At 49.1% G+C, this 19,156-nt stretch overlaps 6 protein-coding genes across 6 annotated transcripts; 4 read left to right on the top strand and 2 right to left on the bottom strand.

Moving 5' to 3' along the window:
• Window positions 1-299: 299 nt before the first annotated feature.
• N7500_006167 (uncharacterized protein) lies at window positions 300-1,099 on the top strand (the record flags this gene model as incomplete). The annotated part of the gene is made up of 3 exons (XM_056677311.1): window positions 300-315; window positions 373-723; window positions 822-1,099. 3 exons carry the CDS (start codon window positions 300-302, stop codon window positions 1,097-1,099), a joined length of 645 nt encoding a protein of 214 aa, XP_056532311.1.
• A 790-nt stretch (window positions 1,100-1,889) lies between these two features.
• N7500_006168 (Zinc finger RING-type) lies at window positions 1,890-2,195 on the top strand (the record flags this gene model as incomplete). The annotated part of the gene is made up of 1 exon (XM_056677312.1): window positions 1,890-2,195. The coding sequence occupies one exon, from the start codon at window positions 1,890-1,892 to the stop codon at window positions 2,193-2,195; it is 306 nt and encodes a 101-aa protein (XP_056532312.1).
• Window positions 2,196-3,027: 832 nt separating this feature from the next.
• N7500_006169 (uncharacterized protein) lies at window positions 3,028-7,658 on the bottom strand (the record flags this gene model as incomplete). Its single annotated transcript, XM_056677313.1, has 6 exons — window positions 3,028-5,112; window positions 5,148-5,715; window positions 5,779-5,965; window positions 6,332-7,310; window positions 7,363-7,516; window positions 7,570-7,658. 6 exons carry the CDS (start codon window positions 7,656-7,658, stop codon window positions 3,028-3,030), a joined length of 4,062 nt encoding a protein of 1,353 aa, XP_056532313.1.
• Window positions 7,659-8,073: 415 nt separating this feature from the next.
• Window positions 8,074-9,804, top strand: N7500_006170 (putative transcription factor Rap1; the record flags this gene model as incomplete). Its single annotated transcript, XM_056677314.1, has 4 exons — window positions 8,074-8,181; window positions 8,238-8,323; window positions 8,377-8,617; window positions 8,719-9,804. 4 exons carry the CDS (start codon window positions 8,074-8,076, stop codon window positions 9,802-9,804), a joined length of 1,521 nt encoding a protein of 506 aa, XP_056532314.1.
• A 347-nt stretch (window positions 9,805-10,151) lies between these two features.
• Window positions 10,152-11,226, bottom strand: N7500_006171 (chromo domain-containing protein; the record flags this gene model as incomplete). The annotated part of the gene is made up of 7 exons (XM_056677315.1): window positions 10,152-10,170; window positions 10,237-10,262; window positions 10,320-10,716; window positions 10,780-10,859; window positions 10,912-10,954; window positions 11,005-11,143; window positions 11,220-11,226. The coding sequence occupies 7 exons, from the start codon at window positions 11,224-11,226 to the stop codon at window positions 10,152-10,154; spliced, it is 711 nt and encodes a 236-aa protein (XP_056532315.1).
• A 344-nt stretch (window positions 11,227-11,570) lies between these two features.
• On the top strand, window positions 11,571-13,796 carry N7500_006172 (chaperonin-containing T-complex subunit CCT5; the record flags this gene model as incomplete). The annotated part of the gene is made up of 10 exons (XM_056677316.1): window positions 11,571-11,580; window positions 11,656-11,673; window positions 11,734-11,782; window positions 11,877-11,970; window positions 12,023-12,106; window positions 12,180-12,469; window positions 12,523-13,171; window positions 13,231-13,549; window positions 13,611-13,699; window positions 13,752-13,796. The coding sequence occupies 10 exons, from the start codon at window positions 11,571-11,573 to the stop codon at window positions 13,794-13,796; spliced, it is 1,647 nt and encodes a 548-aa protein (XP_056532316.1).
• Between the last annotated feature and the right edge of the window lie 5,360 nt (window positions 13,797-19,156).

Raw genomic sequence — 19,156 nt, forward strand, 5'->3', positions numbered from 1 at the left:
CCTCGCGTCGAAATGTGCGTCATTTGAATATGAGCATATCAATATGAGCCTTCTAGGAGCTTAGATGGCGAGGAACCAATCAGAACTGCCGCGCCGCGTTATCGACTCTGCCTAAAGGGAACTTCTTTATAAAAACAACCAACCCCCAATCCCCATATCCCTATATTCCTTGAACAGCTCAATCTTGTATAGCGAAAAGCAAACAATTTCAGAGGTGTCACACAATACACGGGCTTCCCCCCGCCCCAATTCCTCAAAAAAAACAGCTCCCAAGGCTTTTGAGCCATCCATCCCCCACCATGTCGACCTACGAAAGTACGAACTCCCAGCCCTCAAATAAAATCAGAATCTCCATAACTAACACCATACCAGTTGAACACAACACCACCGATCCCTCAACGGCCCCAACCCCTCGCCGCCGCCGCCCCGACCTCTCCACCTTCTTCTCAACCCTGTCCCAGATCACCCCAGCTCCCGACCACAGACCCCATGCAGTCCCCGTCCCAGGAGATGTGAGCGCAGCATTCTTCTCCCTTGCAGAGGCGCTGGACATGATGCGCCGTGAGGCCGACTCAGCACCGCAAGCCGACGCGCAGGAGGGAACCGATAACGCCAACTCAGATACCGGCCGTGATCTTCTCACCACGATGATCCAGTCATTGCTCGCGCAGGCAGATACGCCACCACGGGAGGTGGAGGGTGTAAATGAAGAATTCTGCGATAGTAAGTGGCATTCCCCTGGCTCGCCTTGTCATCAACTTCACCCCGCAATCGGCGGGGTATTTCTTGACCGTTAGCTAACCATATCTGGGTCTCGCTAGTGCTCGAACGCGTCCCTAAAGCATCCCTTAGACCCGCTGATACATGTCCTATCTGCAACAACCCCTTCGTGGAAGATCCGTATCCGCTCGTCGTTCAGCTGCCCTGCCACCCGACACACCGCTTCGATTTGGAGTGTGTGCGACCCTGGTTGCGCCTGCGTGGGACGTGTCCGCTTGACCGTGTGGATTTTGCGAAGCAATTGAGAGAAAAGGAGGAGGCGAAGAAGAAGCTTGTTGAGGAAGATGAAGAGGAGGAATGGGATGGCATGTATGGCTGAACGGATTGAGAGACTATGCATACATGTGCATTTTAAACTGTCTGTTGTCATGGATATTACATGGCAGTGGTTCATATTCTTAGCATGAGTGAATGACTGTTGCATTTGCATCTATCGATCATGTACATTCTAATGAAATGGATATTCAATGTAGGCTTACTGGTCAGCATATCTTGAACCCGAACAAGAATATCAAGCTTTCGACCGGCCTTTCATGTGAAAAGACGTAAAGATGCCATAGAGGACATTAATGGTGTCTGGGTGTGTGATCTAGGCTTTTGAGATTCCACTGCATGCCCTCGATGATATCCGCGAGTCCTTCCCTCGTTGGCTTTCATACTCTAATTATCGAACTTCCTTTAAAGATCTTTGTTCTCTCTTTGATCTCAGTTCCATTCATGTCTTTGTCTATATATCTGGTGACCTTAACAAAGAGTATACAATTTCATTGTGAAGTTACAGTCTTTGTCGAGGATCTTACCGTAACTCATATATAAATATCAAGTCCCCAAGTCCTAACTGATATAATTTCTCATTCCACATCACATCCTCTTTACAACCTTACAACTCATACAACCCTTCTCTATACTTGAACCGAGTCACAGACAGTGGCTTCTCCGGAGTATCACACAACATTAGGGTATTTCATTCTCCCATTCTTCACTATGCAATTCACTCGCTTACTCCTCAGCAAACTAGGTATCTCCACGTTCATATACCTCCACCACTTACTTCTCACAACCGAGACACCTACTCACCCGTGAGTATCCCACCCCATCCAACCCCTACAATGTCTCCCTCACCCCTGGAGACCTTCGCAATTATTTTCTTTTTTCTTGTACTGGGACTGACCATCATGATAATCATGATTCTTGTCAAGGAGTGGACCGAGTACCAAGCTATGCAGTTTTGGCCGAAATTGCGTAGTACTCACACTCTCGATCTGGAGTCGGGCCTTTACTCACTCAGAGACGAGTTAGTAAAGGACATACAGGAACTGACATGGCGCCTTGAGCAGATGGAAGCAGACATTGGTCGCGGGATCCAGCTTGCTGAATACCTCTCCGAATACCATGATGAACCCCCACTGCCTTGACCGCTTGATAATGTCAGTATGCCTTCCGATAAGAGACGCAAGACACAAAGACCGGATATCTGGATGCCTCCTATGCGTAGGGATAGTGCATGAGATTTCGGCCCGAGTGGGTCACCCCAGTTCTCTACCCCATACTCCCATGTCTTTCGAGGCGGCTCACCTTGATAGAACTGGAGTGGGTAGGGTCATATGAGCCAGACTGGCACTTTAGTGCAGTGCTGGCGGCTGAAGTCCTTTAGGTGAAGCCGAGTTTGGATGTGCATATGGTGGATATGGGGATATGTCTATACCAACCCATATCGACCATAGACACTGTTATTGTTTATTTTAATTTTGGAGATATCTATAAGATGTCTTGCAAAGGTGGTGGAGAGAAGGATCGTAGGTGACTTTCGAGCAGTAATCAACTCATTATCTGTAGTCCTGGTAAAAAGGTCGGATAGAGATAGCTGCCGAGATAACTTGCTAGACACTAATAGGATTAGCAACTACCTTGCTGGTCGAAGGTAGATATAGATTTGCTAATCTTGAAATCAAATGATCTTAGTCGACTAATTTCCAATATCCTGGTAGACAGTAAAGTGGTCTTGTGCCTGTAGAGCAGAATCAGGCCAGGATCTGCAGGCAGAAATATCGGATGTTCAGGCAGCACCGTTGATCCACCTTCCTCTTTTGGAATCCATAGTTCTCGGGGACCGATGGCATCTCCGGTGAGTTTTTGTACAAATCATGGACGGCGCAAAGAACAGTAACTTGGAATTTTCATTCACAGAGACTGAATCTACTCTATATGTAATATTTCAAACTTTCATCACACGTAAGGTCAAGTGTTTCATAAAATTTCCTCGGCCCGAGCCTTGGGTCGGATGGCCAACTTGCCTGCCTGGTTGATCATGGCTTCGTAGCCACTTCGCTCCAGCACACCTCCGTCATTATTGACGACCTCACGAGCCTCGAGTTCCTCAACAAGACGCTGGTTCTCACGGTTACCTTCCAGCAAGAACTTAAGACACATCACAGCATGCTCCTTGATGTATGGGTTGTGGGCGTCAAAGGCGGTGCAGCAAAGAATCGCCTCGACACCACCGTAGCGACGGATCTGCTCTTGAACATCGGGACACTTCCAGACAAGCGAGGAGAGCACAAGCACGACCAACTTCTTGAGGTTGCGCCATTCGAACTCGGAGGGATCCTCTGTGATTGGAGGAGACTCGGGTCGAGAGTCAACGCTGCCGGCGCCGGTGTCGGCAGGGTCTGGGTCGCTGGGATCGTAAGGACGTTCGACGGCGACAGGGGCAGGGGGACTGGCACTGGAAGCTTCGTTGGGGGCGTCCGTTCGGGGAGGAGGCGGAGGGGGTACGGCGCCAAAGGACAATTGGCTCAACTGGCCCTTGGGGATGCTTGCTTCCAACTCCTTGATCAATGTCACCAAATCGTAGACAATCTCCCATTTCACCAGCAGGTTCTTCCAGTCGTTGTTTTCGGTCAAGACGGCGAAGAACTCCAAAAACTGGTAGACACCTTCGTACACCCGTTCCATGTCCCATAGATTGAGCGGGAAGTCCTCCGAGAGAGCCCGCTGGGCGCGGATTTGACCTTGGAGATAGATCAGAGCACAAGTCTCGGGGATGATGTTGCCACGGAAGATGGTAAAGATGTATCGGACAGTGAGAATATCGACTCTGTTGAGTGAACTCGGGTTGCGGGGGATGTTGGGCTGAGCCGAGCCCGTCACCGAAGCAGGAGAATACTTGGCTCTGAAGATGTGGGTGAGTATCTTGATCACAACAGCCTGTGCCGGTGAAATTATGTCCTTCGGCTGGCCGAAGTCCGAGTAGGCATGAGACATTAGGCCGTTCTTGAGCACAGCCTCCATGATCTGGACCATCATCTTGAAGTAGAGCTCGTCGTCGGGGAGATCCCATGCCGCAATGAAAATTAGTAGCTCGCGCAGTAGGTTACGTCCTGTCTCCTGTGTGAGCAGAATATGACAACGGAGCGCTTGCATATTTCTGGATCCATTCCGTTCGCCGCCCTTGAGACCGAAGCTGTCCACGATACCAGCCTGAACAATCATAGGCAAAGCTTCGATTTCTGCCGGTCCAAGGACCAGAGGGATATCTGTCAAAAGACCACGCTGTTGATCACCAGGACGGCCACGATATTCATCGTCTTCCTCTTCTTCATCGTCGCCTTCTCCATCGACGCCATCGTCATCCACATCATCCTCACCATCTCCATCCACGCTTCCGTCAGCCATGTGGTCTAGGCTGTGCGAATCATCATCCCCCACTGTGTGTGTATCGCCGTGGTCATAGTCATGCTCTTCATCGCCATCAATATGGGATGGCTCCTGAAGCCGAGCCATCAGTTCGTCCTTGGCCTCTTGGAGCGTCTCGGCGGCAGATTGAGCTGACCGAGGCATACTGGTATCTTCATCCGTAACAGGTCCATCCACAGCACCAAAGTCGTTGATCTCCGGAAGATCGGCCCAGCAAAGGCGAGGGAAGCCAGCCGTAAGGCTACGATCAATAGTCAGGATGGTCTTCTTCTTAGTGACTTCGTGTTCCTCTTCTTCCTCTTCATGGTCCCTGGGGTTTCCATGCTCCTGGTCTTCGTGGTCTTCAGGCTCTTCATGCTCTTCTTCGGGAAGCGCAGCCGGGAGCTCACGAGCCCGGTCCTGAAGATCGGACCAACCGTCAACCTTGGCCCCAAGGATTGCAGTCAAAGCAGCCCTGATATCCTTGACCTGGTCTGGGTCTCTGCCCATTTCCTGAATAGCGCTGAGATCCCGCCCCAGAATTCTCTCCATGTGATCTTTAATGTTGGCCAGAAGCAGCATGGCAGCCTCTTCCTTGATAGTCGCTGGCTCCCGCGGGAACTTGGCGATAGTCTCCAATAGCAAATCCTCCGCAGTCTGGTCATAAAGCGCGCGAATAGGGGGTTGATAACACGCTCTCCAACTTGCACAATTGGTGCCACTCCTTCTCGCGAGCTGGCGTCGTCCAAAGGCTCCTTGGGCTTTATGATGTTCGTATCAGCAGTTGAATGGTAACCAAATAGATCTAACCAAAGCACCATCTTGCGATGCTCGTTGTGCATGATGAAGTTATGAAGGTACTGGAGGCACGTAATTAGAAGGCGCTTGTACAGGTTGACGACTTTCTGCCATCGTTCCTCGTTCCGCGCATTTTGCTCGCCATCGAAGGCTCGTGCGGTGACGCGAACACATGTGTCGATGAGAGCAAGTATTCTTTGGTCAAATCCTGTTTCTGCCGCGAGGTTCTGTGCCTTCTTGGTTGTGGCGAGGAGGTTGCGGGCGATTGTACACAAATCGTTCAGGCGCTCAATGTCTTTGACCAGCGAAAAATAATTGTATGCGATCAAATTGGCTGATGAGTGTTCATAGCTTGCCGCGGGGCTTTTCCACGCGAAAGATTGGGACTCGAGGACGGGAATTGCTTTGGTGAGGACGTTCGTGAGACCTTGCCAGATATCCGGTGACATACCGAGATTGTGACTAAAAGCGCGCAGCAGATTAGTATAAAAAGCATGCAAACGGTCAATGAGATATTTATCTTACCGAACATCACTCTCCTGGTGTGTCTTGTACAAGATCTGCTTCCCAGCGGCAAGCATATGCTCCAGCCGCTTGTCATCGATCATGCCCCGAACTTCGTAATGGCTCAGGGTCCCTGCAAGGATCACCTTGAGCATAAGCTCGGCTGGCGTGCATAGCGGCTTTGGATCTGCCATCTTGCAAAGAGAATCTCAACGCGAATTCCTTCGAACGATAAACAGCGCGGGGAGATCACAGTGGGATGAGAGAATCAAAGGCTCGGAGTGGAGAGACAAATTTTCCGCCCGCACTAACGTTATCGTTATCGCTCATTCGCCCTTTCTGAGCTCTCCGCCTCAAGGATGCACGTATATACTCTTTGGAAGATCGAAGCTTTAGAGGCTATTTTCATGTAGTCTGTTCATACAGCAAACATCTTTCCCGCTTTTGTTGTCTTAGTTTGAATGTCACTGTCTCCTAGTTGTGGTAGAGACTATATTCCATGTAGATATTCTAGACATTCCATGAAATCAAATTGTCATCAAGATCGATGATATATACAAAGAAGCTTAAATACCGGGTATGTCCTTAGTTCGACGCACAGATAGTCCCACCACGTCCCGAAGATTATACCAAAAGCCCATATCGTAGATGTTGTCGACGTCTCTCATAGAGCGAAGTCGCTTCCATCGAGGGTCAGGAGGTAGGTCTGATTCCGGGCGACGAGCAATGCAATTGGAGTTGGAGGCCAATAAGCATCCTTCAGTTGGAGGTTTTTCATCAGTGACAAGGATTTGATCAGTATGGACAGGCCATAGTTGATCATATGGGTCCATAGGAAGGGGGCTGCTGAAGATGAGACTTCGTCTTGTCTTGAATACAAAGCCGTCTTCCACATCCTCCTTCCAATCAGACCACTTGGCGCTCTCATTGGTTGTCACCCCAGCCCATATGAGATACATATGGTACGCCAGGAAAGATATCGCTAGCGGGGCAGTCATAAGCATTAGTAGAAATACTGCCCCAATTTTGGGGTCGGAAGCGACCACAACGCTCCATGTGTTGATCCAGGCTGTCCAGCCTTGCATGGCCTCCTGTACCTCCGGAGGAAATACTTGCTTCAGCATTTGGGAAAGTAAGGAATGACCAAGGTAGGAGCCGTATATCAACATGACAGAAAGAGAGACCAAGAGTGAGATGAAGTAGACGCAGTTGTTGGCCCCGACGCAGTTCATCAGCCATACACAGTGGTGGTCATGCCGAGAAACACAGGCCTGACAAAAGCTACAGTGCTTACTGCGCGCTGGTTTGAGGAATTTGCAGGTGCTACATCGATGCCCCGGATGAAATAGGACTCGGTCGTACGGATATCGCCTCATCTCTTCCTCATGATTCTCTGCGGTGATGAATGACTTGGTCACAATACACTTGTAAAGCAGGAGATAGGGTAAGGTGATAGCCACAGTTACCCAGAGCCGATGGATGCTCGAAAGCCGAGGCCACGCGGCCGGGACAAAGACGCCCTCTCCAATGACCAGTAAGGAAACAAAGAAAATCTAGTGTGCATGGTTAGTATCTAGACAAGTAACGAGAAGTTTTGAGGCTCACTAGGACAAGCGGGTGGTTCTCTTTCAATACATAGCTGCCAGATCGATTCCAGCCTCGTACTAACCTCCCGCCAAACAAGCAATTGTCGACAGCGGCAATTCCATTTGGAAAGTACACCCACAGTGCCCGATGCAGCCAGGCAACCGGAGTTTTACTTGAGCAGTCAGTGCAAAGCCTCAAAGAGTTGTAAATTGACAACTTCCTCACCGGAAAGCTGGCAGCCTGCCAAATAGCGCGATAAAGGTGAAACCCGAGATCGCTAGAATCACCAGACCAACGGTTCTGAGGGCCCCCATTCTGAAGCTTAAGTTCTCTCGAGAAGTTCAAAGGATATATTATTTGCTCTGCATCCTCTAGCAATACTTTTCGCAGCTCCTATCTTTCTTGACTCGTGATCAGTCAACGCGCTCTCATCGCACGTCGTGAACTTTGTGTATCCACGTGACCGCGTTTCCTGTCTCGGCGTGAACCAACCAATTCATTTATGACCCTTGTCAATTGAGACTACCGATTTCATATACAATAAAACTGAGGACTGAAAGTGAGGCGAACTAGACGACACCTATCTTGCATCACAGGCCGCTGTTTAATGTGGAAAAAGCCCCTTGCGACACGTCAGCACGTGATACCGCGTCGCAGACAAAGCCGGCCTATCTTGAGGGTGGGAAAGCTCGAATAAAAGTCGTGAAGCTTGGACTCACAAGAGCCTAAATGGCCTCGTCTCGAGCTGAGGATACGACAACAAGTCTGTTCCAGGGCGCACGCTTCTGGCTATCTCGAACAGTTCCACAAAGGTCAAGGTTTAAGGAATTAATCAAGGTACTTAGGGAGCGCGTTCTCTGGTGTGGAAAATGCAAAGATTAATGGATACCTAGCAATATGGTGGCACCGTGGTGCTGATGGAGAAGGATGCCGATGTGAAGCTTGTGGATCACGCAAGAAAAGACCTGCCTGAGGACACGTACGGAATCCTTTGCTGCCTTGAAAGCAACTTGTGTACTAATATCGAATCAGCTTCTCTTATCGATATGTAGAGCGTTCGATCAACAAGGGACGACTTGAAGATTTAGAAGCCCACCGGGTTGGGCCATCCGCACCTCGTCCGATGGGTGCATTCAACATCCCTACAAAAAGCACAAGATCATTCTTTACCCTTAAAGAGGATCAAATTTTGTTTGACTGGGTTGCACACTTTGAGAAAGAGCCAGGGGCACCTATCCAAGGCAATAGAATTTACCAGGATTTGAGTGAACTGGTATGATGCTTTCCTGTTACTCTTAAGCCTACGGGACACACACACACACACACACGCACACACACACACACACAAGTCTGATACTGACTGGTAGCACACAGTTTCCAGCCCATCCATGGCAGTCCTGGCGTAGCAGATACATGAAGCACTTGCGTGGCAAGGGCCGTCCAGGGGGCGGCACCCCAGTATCATATTCTGAGCTTTTACAGTCTGCACCACTCCAAGGAGAACGCCCGAAGACCTTACCTGCACGGAGTTCTCCAAAAGATTCCACGGCAAAACGAAGTTCAGGTGTCCCTCAGCTGGTACCATCTGCTCCGGTCCAAGCAGGTATAACAAACAGCCCAAAACGAAAACGAGATCCGGTCCCTGAACCGCCAAACCAGCGGCGGAGGGATGTTTCACCTATGAAAAGAAGAGCAATCGAAGCGTCTACAACTGCAGGCCATTCCTCACGCCGTCCCCGTCCTGATAGTCAGGTACCCCAACCAGAGTCATCAAATGCGGCACCCACACCACCCTTTACTGCACGCTCAGAAAGAGGCTCTGCCTGTGTCTCATCGTCGAGCACAAGACCGCTGCAAGGCCTTGGGATTCCAGATATCTTTCCAGTCACCAATCCTTCCGTACAAACCCCTCGGCGCGTGACTCGGGAAGCTTCACAACCACCACCAAATACAACATCACCGGCGCCGCCGGCTCCACCCCGACCATTGGGGGACAATGCCTTCGCACAGTCCGGCCGATTCAAGAAACAAGCATCCAAAACAAGACCACAAGTCAAGAATATCTTCGAAGACCCAGTGGACCCCATTTTTCTCGAACTTCCATTTTTACCATCAAGCCCAGCATCCGAGGTGGATGACGATGACGCCTCAGATGTGCCCGACGTCGATACTTGGATTGATCAACGCCTGGCTCGGGGTGCCAAGGAATCTCACGTGTTCGATGCTCTGCGATGTACAAGCATGGTCCCAGAGATGGCAGATAAGGTTCTCAGATATCTCAACGCTGGGAAGAGTATTCCCGATGATATGCCCGGAGTCTGGACAGTCGAGGATGATGACTGTTTACAGGCGAAGGAATATTCGCGTGTACACCGAGCGTTGACGAAACACGGCGCGGAAGCGTACAAGGATAGATGGGAGTATTTCAGCATGGCTCGACAGACAGGGCTCATTGAATGAGACCAATGGGATGTGGGATTCGAGAAAGCCCACGAAGGACAGCTACAATGGATGAGTTGCAATTGTGAAGTACATGAACATTAGCGTGTAGCTAGAAACGAAATACTCTCCCAAGACACCGGTATTGACCTGCCCAGAACGCAAAGAGGGAATTGGAACTCAAAACTAAACATCAGTTGAAGGGCAGCAGTGCCATGCTCAAAACGCGTTGATTGCAATAGTCAAAAAGCATTGTAGCGATGGCCACTCGCTATTGCAATTCCGAAAATGAAGAAACAGCCTAGAGATATCACTTGTGGACTATTTTTGAGTTGGTGATATATCAACTTGTCGGCGGACGGATGGATTTAATTATCCTTGAAAACACTATGAGATGTCAGGAATCCATTTCTAGCTTTCATTAGGAGGATGGCTTGAGGGGGTTTGACTCACAGGTGCGATTCATAGAATTTGAGCATCTATTGTGCCGTTTAGTATCATTGTCGCTGTTTCAAGCACGGTGGGGGAAGTCATACTTTCATTGGACACTTTTCATAGCAGGCCTGGACAGACAGTTTCGCCTTGCGTCCATTGTTGAACTCAAGCCAGGCCATGAGACCTGCATCACCCTCCCGGACAATCGTGTCCACCGTTTTAACATCCTTATCCCAGTTCTTCCCCTTGGGAACCCATTGAACGCCATTTTCTTCGGACTCGGCAGAAGGTTGCTTAGTCGTCTCCTTGGGCGCTGACTTTCGGCGCTGTCTCTTAGCTTCGCTCGCTGCGGGAGCCGGTGTGGTCGTAGCAGCCTTCGAATCACCCATAGATTTGCGCTTGCGACCTGGCTTTGCTGCCGCGGGCTTATCTTCGGGCTTCTTCGGCCGACCACCGATCTTCTTGTAGTATGATGTGACAATGTCGCGGGCTCCATCCCTACGGTGTTTGTCAATAAATGCGCGCAGCATATGTCAAAGCTGAGCGAGTGCATAGACGTACATCAGGCCTTCCTCATCTTCCCATGTGTGGTCGTCTATATCTTCATAACCCTTCCACTTCACGAAGAGCTTTAGGGTTCCCTGTAGTTGATTAGTTTCTTGGGACAATGAGGTTGAGTGTTGCGAAACATACATCATCAAGCCAGTCATGTTCAATAATATCCTCGACGACGTAGCTTCGTTCGGTTAGAGACATGTATCCATCAGTCGGGAATGCGCAACTCACAGTCCCTCTTCTTCACCCTCATCCTCCTCTTCGTCTCCTTCGTCTTCCGGGGAGTCCTGGGCATCCTTGCCATTGGTCTCTGGCGCATCTCTGAAAGGAATATCGCCGGATTCCTCGTCGGACAAATCTTCAACGGGAGCTAGGGAATGAACGGGGTCAACCGACATGCTCACCACTGCGCGCGCGACAAATCAACATTGGGAGAGAACACTCACGAGGCATGTTTCGTTTGAAGGGTGAGATAATCTTGGATAGTTTAGAAAACAGATTGGCGACTAGAGGATCAAAACCTCAATTGCAGTAATAAAGTCAGACGAAAGGCTGTCGCATTCAAAGCAATTGGAGTCGAGAAGCAGAAACGCGTTGAAGGCGGACAAGATACGCTATACCGCTTTGGGCAGTCAGAATTTCATTTGTCAAAAGTGCTCTTCGGGAAGCTCCCCCTCAAGGCTCAACTTACAAGTTCACTGCTTTGTCGTGTCACCTACTTTTGATTATCTCTCGGTCTCCTTGTGCCCTCTTTTTTAAAATCTTTATAATTTGCCAGGTGGCAACCCACCGTCAACATGGCAATGCGTAAGGCCGCACCCCCATACCCCTCATTCTTGGAAATGTGCTGTTGCTAACTATGTGGATTTTGATCTTGAACAGAGCTTGATATGTCTAATGGTGATTACTCATTCAATGCCTTGGGACAACTCAGATCCGGTCGCTGACATTAAGGGATAGCTCAGGTCTTGAAAGACGAGCAGGGACGCCCGTTTATTGTCGTTCGGGAGTACGTTCACCGCTACGCCTTATCCTCCGTTTCAAAATACCATTGAGAGTTGGAGGGTTGAGATATGGGGCTGACGGGGATTTTCATAAAATAGTCAGGGAAAAAAGAAGAGACAGCATGGCACTGAGGCCGTTAAGTCACACATTGTTGCCGCAAAGACGGTGGCCAGCATTGTCAAGTCTTCTCTGGTATGGCACTCGACAAGCGATGGATGACAACACATCTGACTCCTGGTTCTAGGGTCCCCGTGGTCTTGATAAGATTCTGATCTCCGCTGACGGCGATATCACCGTCACCAACGATGGCGCAACTATTCTCGGACAGGTTCGACCCCGAAGTCCTTCCCCCGGAGAGATTCAATTCTTGCTCGAGATACTGATATGACGGGTACGGCTAGATGGAGATCACAAACAACGTCGCGAAGCTGCTGGTCGAACTTTCGCAGTCCCAGGACGAGGAGATCGGCGATGGCACGACCGGTGTTGTGGTGCTGGCAGCGGCCATGCTTGAACAAGCCTCGGACCTCATTGACAAAGGGATTCACCCCATCCGTATAGCCGACGGATACGACCAGGCCTGCGAAATTGCCGTTGCCGAGCTCGACAGGATCAGTGATGAAATTACGTTTAGCAGCGATGATCACACCAACCTCCTCAAAGTTGCCAAGACCAGTCTGGGCAGCAAGATGTACGGACTCCTGGCTGTACATTAGTTCTGGTTGATGCTGACAATTTACGTAGTGTCTCCAAGTCTCACGATCAATTCGCCAAGATCGCCGTTGATGCCGTGCTCTCAGTTGCTGACTTCGAGCGCAAGGATGTTGACTTCGAGTTGATCAAGGTTGACGGCAAGGTCGGCGGATCCCTCGAGGACTCTTTGCTTGTCCACGGTGTCATTGTGGACAAGGACTTCTCTCACCCCCAGATGCCCGACGAAGTTCGGGATGCCAAACTGGCTATCTTGACCTGTCCCTTTGAGCCCCCCAAGCCCAAGACCAAGCACAAGCTCGATATCACATCCGTGGAGGAATTCAAGAAGCTCCAAGACTACGAGAAGAACAAGTTCACAGAGATGATTCAGCAGCTGAAGGATTCGGGTGCCAACCTGGTAATCTGCCAGTGGGGTTTCGACGATGAAGCCAACCACCTTTTGCTCCAGAATGACTTGCCTGCCGTTCGTTGGGTTGGCGGTCCTGAGATTGAGTTGATCGCCATTGCCACAAACGGCCGTATTGTGCCCCGCTTCGAGGATCTTACATCTGACAAGCTTGGCTCAGCTGGTGTTGTCCGCGAGATGAGCTTTGGAACTACGAGAGAGAAGATGTTGGTCATCGAGGAGTGCGCCAACACCCGGGCAGTGACGATTTTCGTTCGTGGAAGTAACAAAATGGTGAGTCAATCCCTACACCATATGTACTGCGATGTGCCGGTAGCTAACCTCACCTACAGATCATCGATGAGGCCAAGCGGTCATTACACGATGCTCTGTGTGTTGTCCGCAATTTGGTGCGCGACAACCGTGTGGTCTACGGTGGTGGTGCTGCTGAGATTGCTTGCTCCATCGCCGTTGAGGACGCCGCTGTCAAGAGCCCCGGCATTGAGCAATATGCCATGCGCGCTTTCGCTGATGCGCTGGATGCCGTCCCCTTGGCTCTTTCCGAGAACTCTGGCTTGAGCCCCATTGAGACCCTTGCCTCTATCAAGTCTCGCCAGGTCAAGGAGAAGAACACTCGTCTCGGTGTTGACTGCATGATGACTGGCACCAACGGTACGCCTCTAGAAACCCATTCCCTACTCAGGCCTGTTCATCGACTAATTGAGCTCTGTAGATATGCGTGAGCACTTCGCTATTGACCCCCTGATCGGCAAGCGCCAGCAACTTCTGCTTGCTACCCAGCTGTGCCGTATGGTTCTTAAGGTACTGCTCTCATTCTTCATTCCCATTGCGCTCGATGTTAACCTTTGATCAGATCAACAATGTCATTATCTCCGGTGATGATCAGTCCGAGTTCTAGGTCACCCCATTCTAGTCCTATTCCACGATGGTAAAAGAAAAAAAAACTGATGATTCTGGTTTGCTTGCTATGTAAAAACATGGTCAATTACATAGAACCCTTTTAGTTTCAATAAAAACGAGAGGATTGATAATGTCTCAATCTGGGCACTGCCTTTAGCCTCGCTCATGAGATGAGGATTCGGATATACGACAACTTAGTATTTATGTTGATGTCAATAACCATACGATAGCCCAAAACGGCATCTAATTCCCTACAACTATATGAGCGCCACGCACATACACCGGAGAACCAACCAGACACCTGTTGGTACAACATACTCGTCTTACCCATGATTCCCAAACATCCAAAGTTCCCAATTCGGCCTCACCATTTCTGCCTTTGAACAGCACGACGTCAACCGGAAATCCTTGCCAAAGCCACAGCAAGCGCGAAATACATACCATTACTGCATGTAAAAACAACAAGCGTAGACGGCCGCTTCTGCGGTCTTATGATGTCTTTCTTACAGGGCTTTTTCGTGGTCTTTTCAGTGGTCTTCCAATAGCCTTCACAGTGGGCTTCCCATTTTTTCTTGGATATCTATAAATAGTTTCCCCCTTTCCAGTCTAATCAAGGCGGCAGAAAAAGGCGGAAAGAGCATACTCTGTGCAAGCGACTTTTCTATGTATAACTTCTGATCTAAGCCATTCCACTCAACATTCCCACACCACCAGACAGTTTCATTTTCGTGGGAGATCCGTGCCTCCATTCGGGATTGTGTGGGATTGCCTGTGTTCACGAGGGTCACCCGATATGCCGAGGAACAACGCACCCAAAAGAAGACAGACGCACCACCGCAACATCAACTGACAAATTTGGCTTTTCGGAGTCTGGCTTCCGTTTACCTCGGAGCGCATCTGTGGGGGTGGCTGCGTTTCTGTCATTTCTTCTCTCATAAGGTCTAGATTAATGGACGAATGGAACTAGGTAGCCGGTGACATTTCCTATCATGGGGGACTACGCTGCCTTGTTACCCGGATACGAGTGTGGAATCTTGATATTTAGAATCGGCATTCAGGAAGCGATATATACTTTTTTTTAGATGGCACCTGAAGCCTTACATGCAAGGTTAGGTCATGATGTTCTATCAAATGGACGATGCGTTGGCTTCTTCATTCTCGTCATTCTGTTTCTTCATCCCCCCCCTCAGGATATTATTCGGGATTATCCTCCGATTTGTTTTCTTTTTTCCCGAAGAAATCGTCGCAGGGCGAAGATCAGTCGTCTCTGCACAATATAGAGACCCCACACTCTAGGTAATTTGTACGACGAACAGATGCCGATATCAACAGGAAATAGTAACGATCTACACTATTCATACCCGGAGTGACGTTTCAGTACTCTTTATACATATTCAGAACCATCTCGTTATCCCAAATGTGTTGGGTTGGGTTTTGTTGTATCGATCGTCGTGACCCCAGAAAACTACCTCGGGCAACAAAGTATCGGCCTATAGGACTATCTGGAATTGTGGATTGAACATGAACTCGATAATGCCCATATCTCAGGCAATTATCAGAGCGTTCTTCGCTAGGACGCCTGGATCGGAATTTTGTGGTCAAGGCCGCGTACTAAGTCTCAGTTTTCGTGAGATATATTTCTAGCTCTGCAAAGATGTAACCATCACGAAAAAGACATTATCATTTTCAGGACCTTCCAACCCGTAGATCTAAAGATAGCACCTTGGTCTCTTTCCCCATCTTCCCTTGAATGGGCGTGATAGAGCTTTGAGCTTTGTGCAGGGATTTTGGTGTTGATTGCAGGGTTTCACAAATGCATGGAGGTACGACCCCAGTTCCCCGCGACTCGTGGACCACAAGATTCAGAATTCTGCTATTTACTACAGCTTGACTGAAGGCGAGTACGGCAGGGTTTGGGATCTATAAATATCTCTGTATATGTAGTCTTCTAAGCTCCAGGCATACATAGTGGTATCAGAGGTTCCCTACTAACAGGATTAGGGGCTATTAGCCATCATATTCTGAAAGCCTACTAGAAAGGACCTCAGAAAGGACCGATAGAAAGATGATAACAAAGTGGTTCTTACAGTAGCGCTAGACTTTCTCTATGGAATGTACGAGGGATTTACATATTATAGGGGTTCTAGAGTGGCATATATCGAGTCCATAAAACAATCGCTATAAAGTAGAGAAAGGATCTGTATAAGGGCTTGTACATAGATTGGCACGATGGACCCCCGAGCCTGCTGTAGGTGAGACAGGCCTAGACTAGTTCTTTCTCTCTGTTTCTTCTCACGTGTAGTTGTTGATACTGGGAGCGTTGGTACATTGGAAGCTGACTAGCATGATCTGAAGTGCCCACGACATGTCTACCTTGTACGTTCGAGTTCACATTTACGGGCAGTCAAATGGCGGTCAAATTGACTGGATGAGAAAAGGCCCGACAAGTCATTGAAATATCGTTAGCCAGACCGCAACTGTATACCCAGACACAGAGAAGGAAACAGCCATCCGTATTTTGAGACATCAGCCACGCCAGAAAGCTATCGAACTTGAGATACTGCATTGCAGCACAATTCAAAAGCAAATGAGACAACAGTAAGTGCGGTGCCAGGATAAAGACTTTATAATGTGGACACATTCACCCAACTGGATCGAGCATACCTGTACATAGCATACGGATCCAAGATGCATTGCATCCCGCGGCAGATCAGTTTAAAGTCCCCCATGACCTGCAGCGGGTCGTGTTATAGAGCGTCTTTATTGGAACATTGAAAAATGGGCGACAGCCGCCACTACAGGAGGCAGACGTCAGCTCCAGCATAACCGTAGGTGAGTACGCCGGGGCACAGCGTACCCTGCCTAGGTAGAGTCGGTACTTGTGTACATGGACTGGTTCGAGCTTCCGCGTCGGCCCAAATGCAAATCCATCACTGCGGTGTGACACCACTGACAGGTACGAGAGCAAGCCTTGATCTGGCGCCCATTTTCGTGGCCGGGGCGAGATTGTAATCTGTGGGACAGGCGGATTTAGATTGGTTTCACTGTCCATTCTTCTTTTGCTTTTCATTATCTGGTATATTTTGCGTGGGGAGGGCTGAATCAAGGGTGTGCTGCTGGTCGTGAGTCCTAAATTCTATGCCCTGCAATCTCAATAGGACTGGGCTACGCTGTATAGCCGTGTAGGAGACCAGACGATAGCTTGTGTGTCTGTTTTTACGGTAGTCGACATAGCCGCGCTATGCTTGGAGAAATTTTGTACCGGAGATACTATTTCCGCCGTTCAGATGACCTGGTAGTGGCAGACCCGGCTCCATGTGGAACATGATGAACCATTGAGCATAATGCAGTCAGAATCGATATGTTGGTCAATCTGGGTGTTGGCTGTTGACTCCAAGGGAACTCGGACCAGGGGTCATTATCGCGTCAGCCTCATCGCTAGAATGTGAATTACATAGCTTGTTCACATGGGCATGGATTGACGTGGCTTCGCCCCGCCACAAACCCAGTGGTCGAGGTTTGTGACAACTCGTCTTGGGCATTGATCTCACCGATCTGTATCTGTTTCCGGCCTGAAATAGTCAAATCCTGTGTAAGGCACCTATCATTCCGGAACAATACCTTTTGAGAACATCTGCACGTGTTTCATCTCTTTGTAATCTATTCGCGTCAGCTTGGCCGAAAGCGGCCCGGGGTCCGGGGTCCGGGGTCCTCAATGTTGCTTCCCCGGATTTTGATCCGAAAAATTGTGACATTTTTTCTTCATGGTGAAAGGTTGTATTTGGAATCTACATGTCTACTGTGCAAAACTTCGACACAGAAATGCAAAAGCTGGGTTCGATACCATGTATCCTTCTTGCAAAGCTAGATCGCAAAAGTTAGAGCTCGACCCTCAAGCCCAAACAAACATGTCTGATTATATGTACGTAACAGGCTTTGTTTTCAGTCAACATTTAAATGCTATGCGACAACAGCGGCTCGCGGGGAAGCAGGTGCCAAACCCGGAAGAATTAGCCTGATTGCAGGAGGCTCCATATCCACAGCCTAACGCGCTGGCAGGTGATCAACTGCATAGAACAAACAGAACATCAAAAAGGAACTGCAGGGCTTTGAAGTCAATACCCGGTCCCCGTCCACAATCAGCAGTGACAGGGTGCCAGCGCAAACAATCAAAGAGATGAATCGATGATAAAGCCGTCGCGTGGCGCGGTATCAAAGAAGCCACAGTGACGACTGTACAGAAGAGGCTTGTTATCAATCAGGGATTCCACTCCTGATGGCCCAGGCTACATGCTGATGAAACCCTACATCGCAGCAAAAACAAGCAATCAAACACAGCCATCTCAGCCCATCGCCCGCCACAATCACACGCCGAGAGACACCACACCGGCGGTGATAAGAGAAGACTTTGTATACAGCCGCTACAGCCGTTCTGGTCAAGGGAGAAAGGCAAAGAGAGCCGTCGGGGAATAGCCGCCCTAAATGGCCACCGGATGTCCATGGCCCGATGCAGTCAGCTTGTATTGTGGGGTATCATTGGTTAGACAGCCTAGGATCAGCACGTATATTATCCAATTGTTTGCGCAATGGCAGAGTACCAAAGGATCATAGGGTTTCTAAGTCTTCCGAAGATAGATGAGTCTAGGCTTTTAGTCAGGTGGTTTTGTAAATTGAACTATTTCTGGGAGTCTCTTGTCTTTGATTCCTTCGTATCTCCGACCATCGCACCAAGAAAACCCAATTACGACCTCTTTGGGGAAATGAATGACCTGGGCTTCGTATTGACAATTGGTTTTTCACAAGCATACTTCGTCCAAAAGGAGTTAATAAAAGAACTTGAATCAAAGGTCTCGAAATCCACAATTGAAAATAACCATGGCTGTGACAGGGGCTGTTATTCACCAGCTCAAATACCAGACAGCCCGAACGAGTAAAAAAAGTGAATGAGACTGTCACCAAAATTCAATATGCATTTCTTTATCGGCTTCCCTAGCAGGGTGCTTTCCCAGAAACAATATACAATGACGAGGTGGCGGTTAAAGCATAGGGCCCCAATACTTGCTTTGCTGTATGAAGCAGAGTATAGAACCCTACGGAGTACATAAGGTTCAATATCAAGGGAAGTGGGTCCATAACGTTGAAAAAATGAGAGGAGATATGCCAGGGCTACCAAATACCTGGAAATATGATCTGCAGAAAGTACAGGGCGGATGTATTATTGGGCCACACCTCCAAACAAGGGAGCTGTCGACGATCCGGGCCCAAGGGCCGCACATTAGATATGATGGGCTAGATCTTTCGACGGTATGCACAGATGCCCTCTTCTGTTTTCGCTACGTTGTACTGGTAGAATGAGTA

The sequence above is a fragment of the Penicillium coprophilum genome, assembly GCF_028826855.1.
Source record: "Penicillium coprophilum strain IBT 35676 chromosome Unknown utg000004l_segment0_segment0, whole genome shotgun sequence".
Taxonomy (NCBI): Eukaryota; Fungi; Ascomycota; class Eurotiomycetes; order Eurotiales; family Aspergillaceae; genus Penicillium; species Penicillium coprophilum.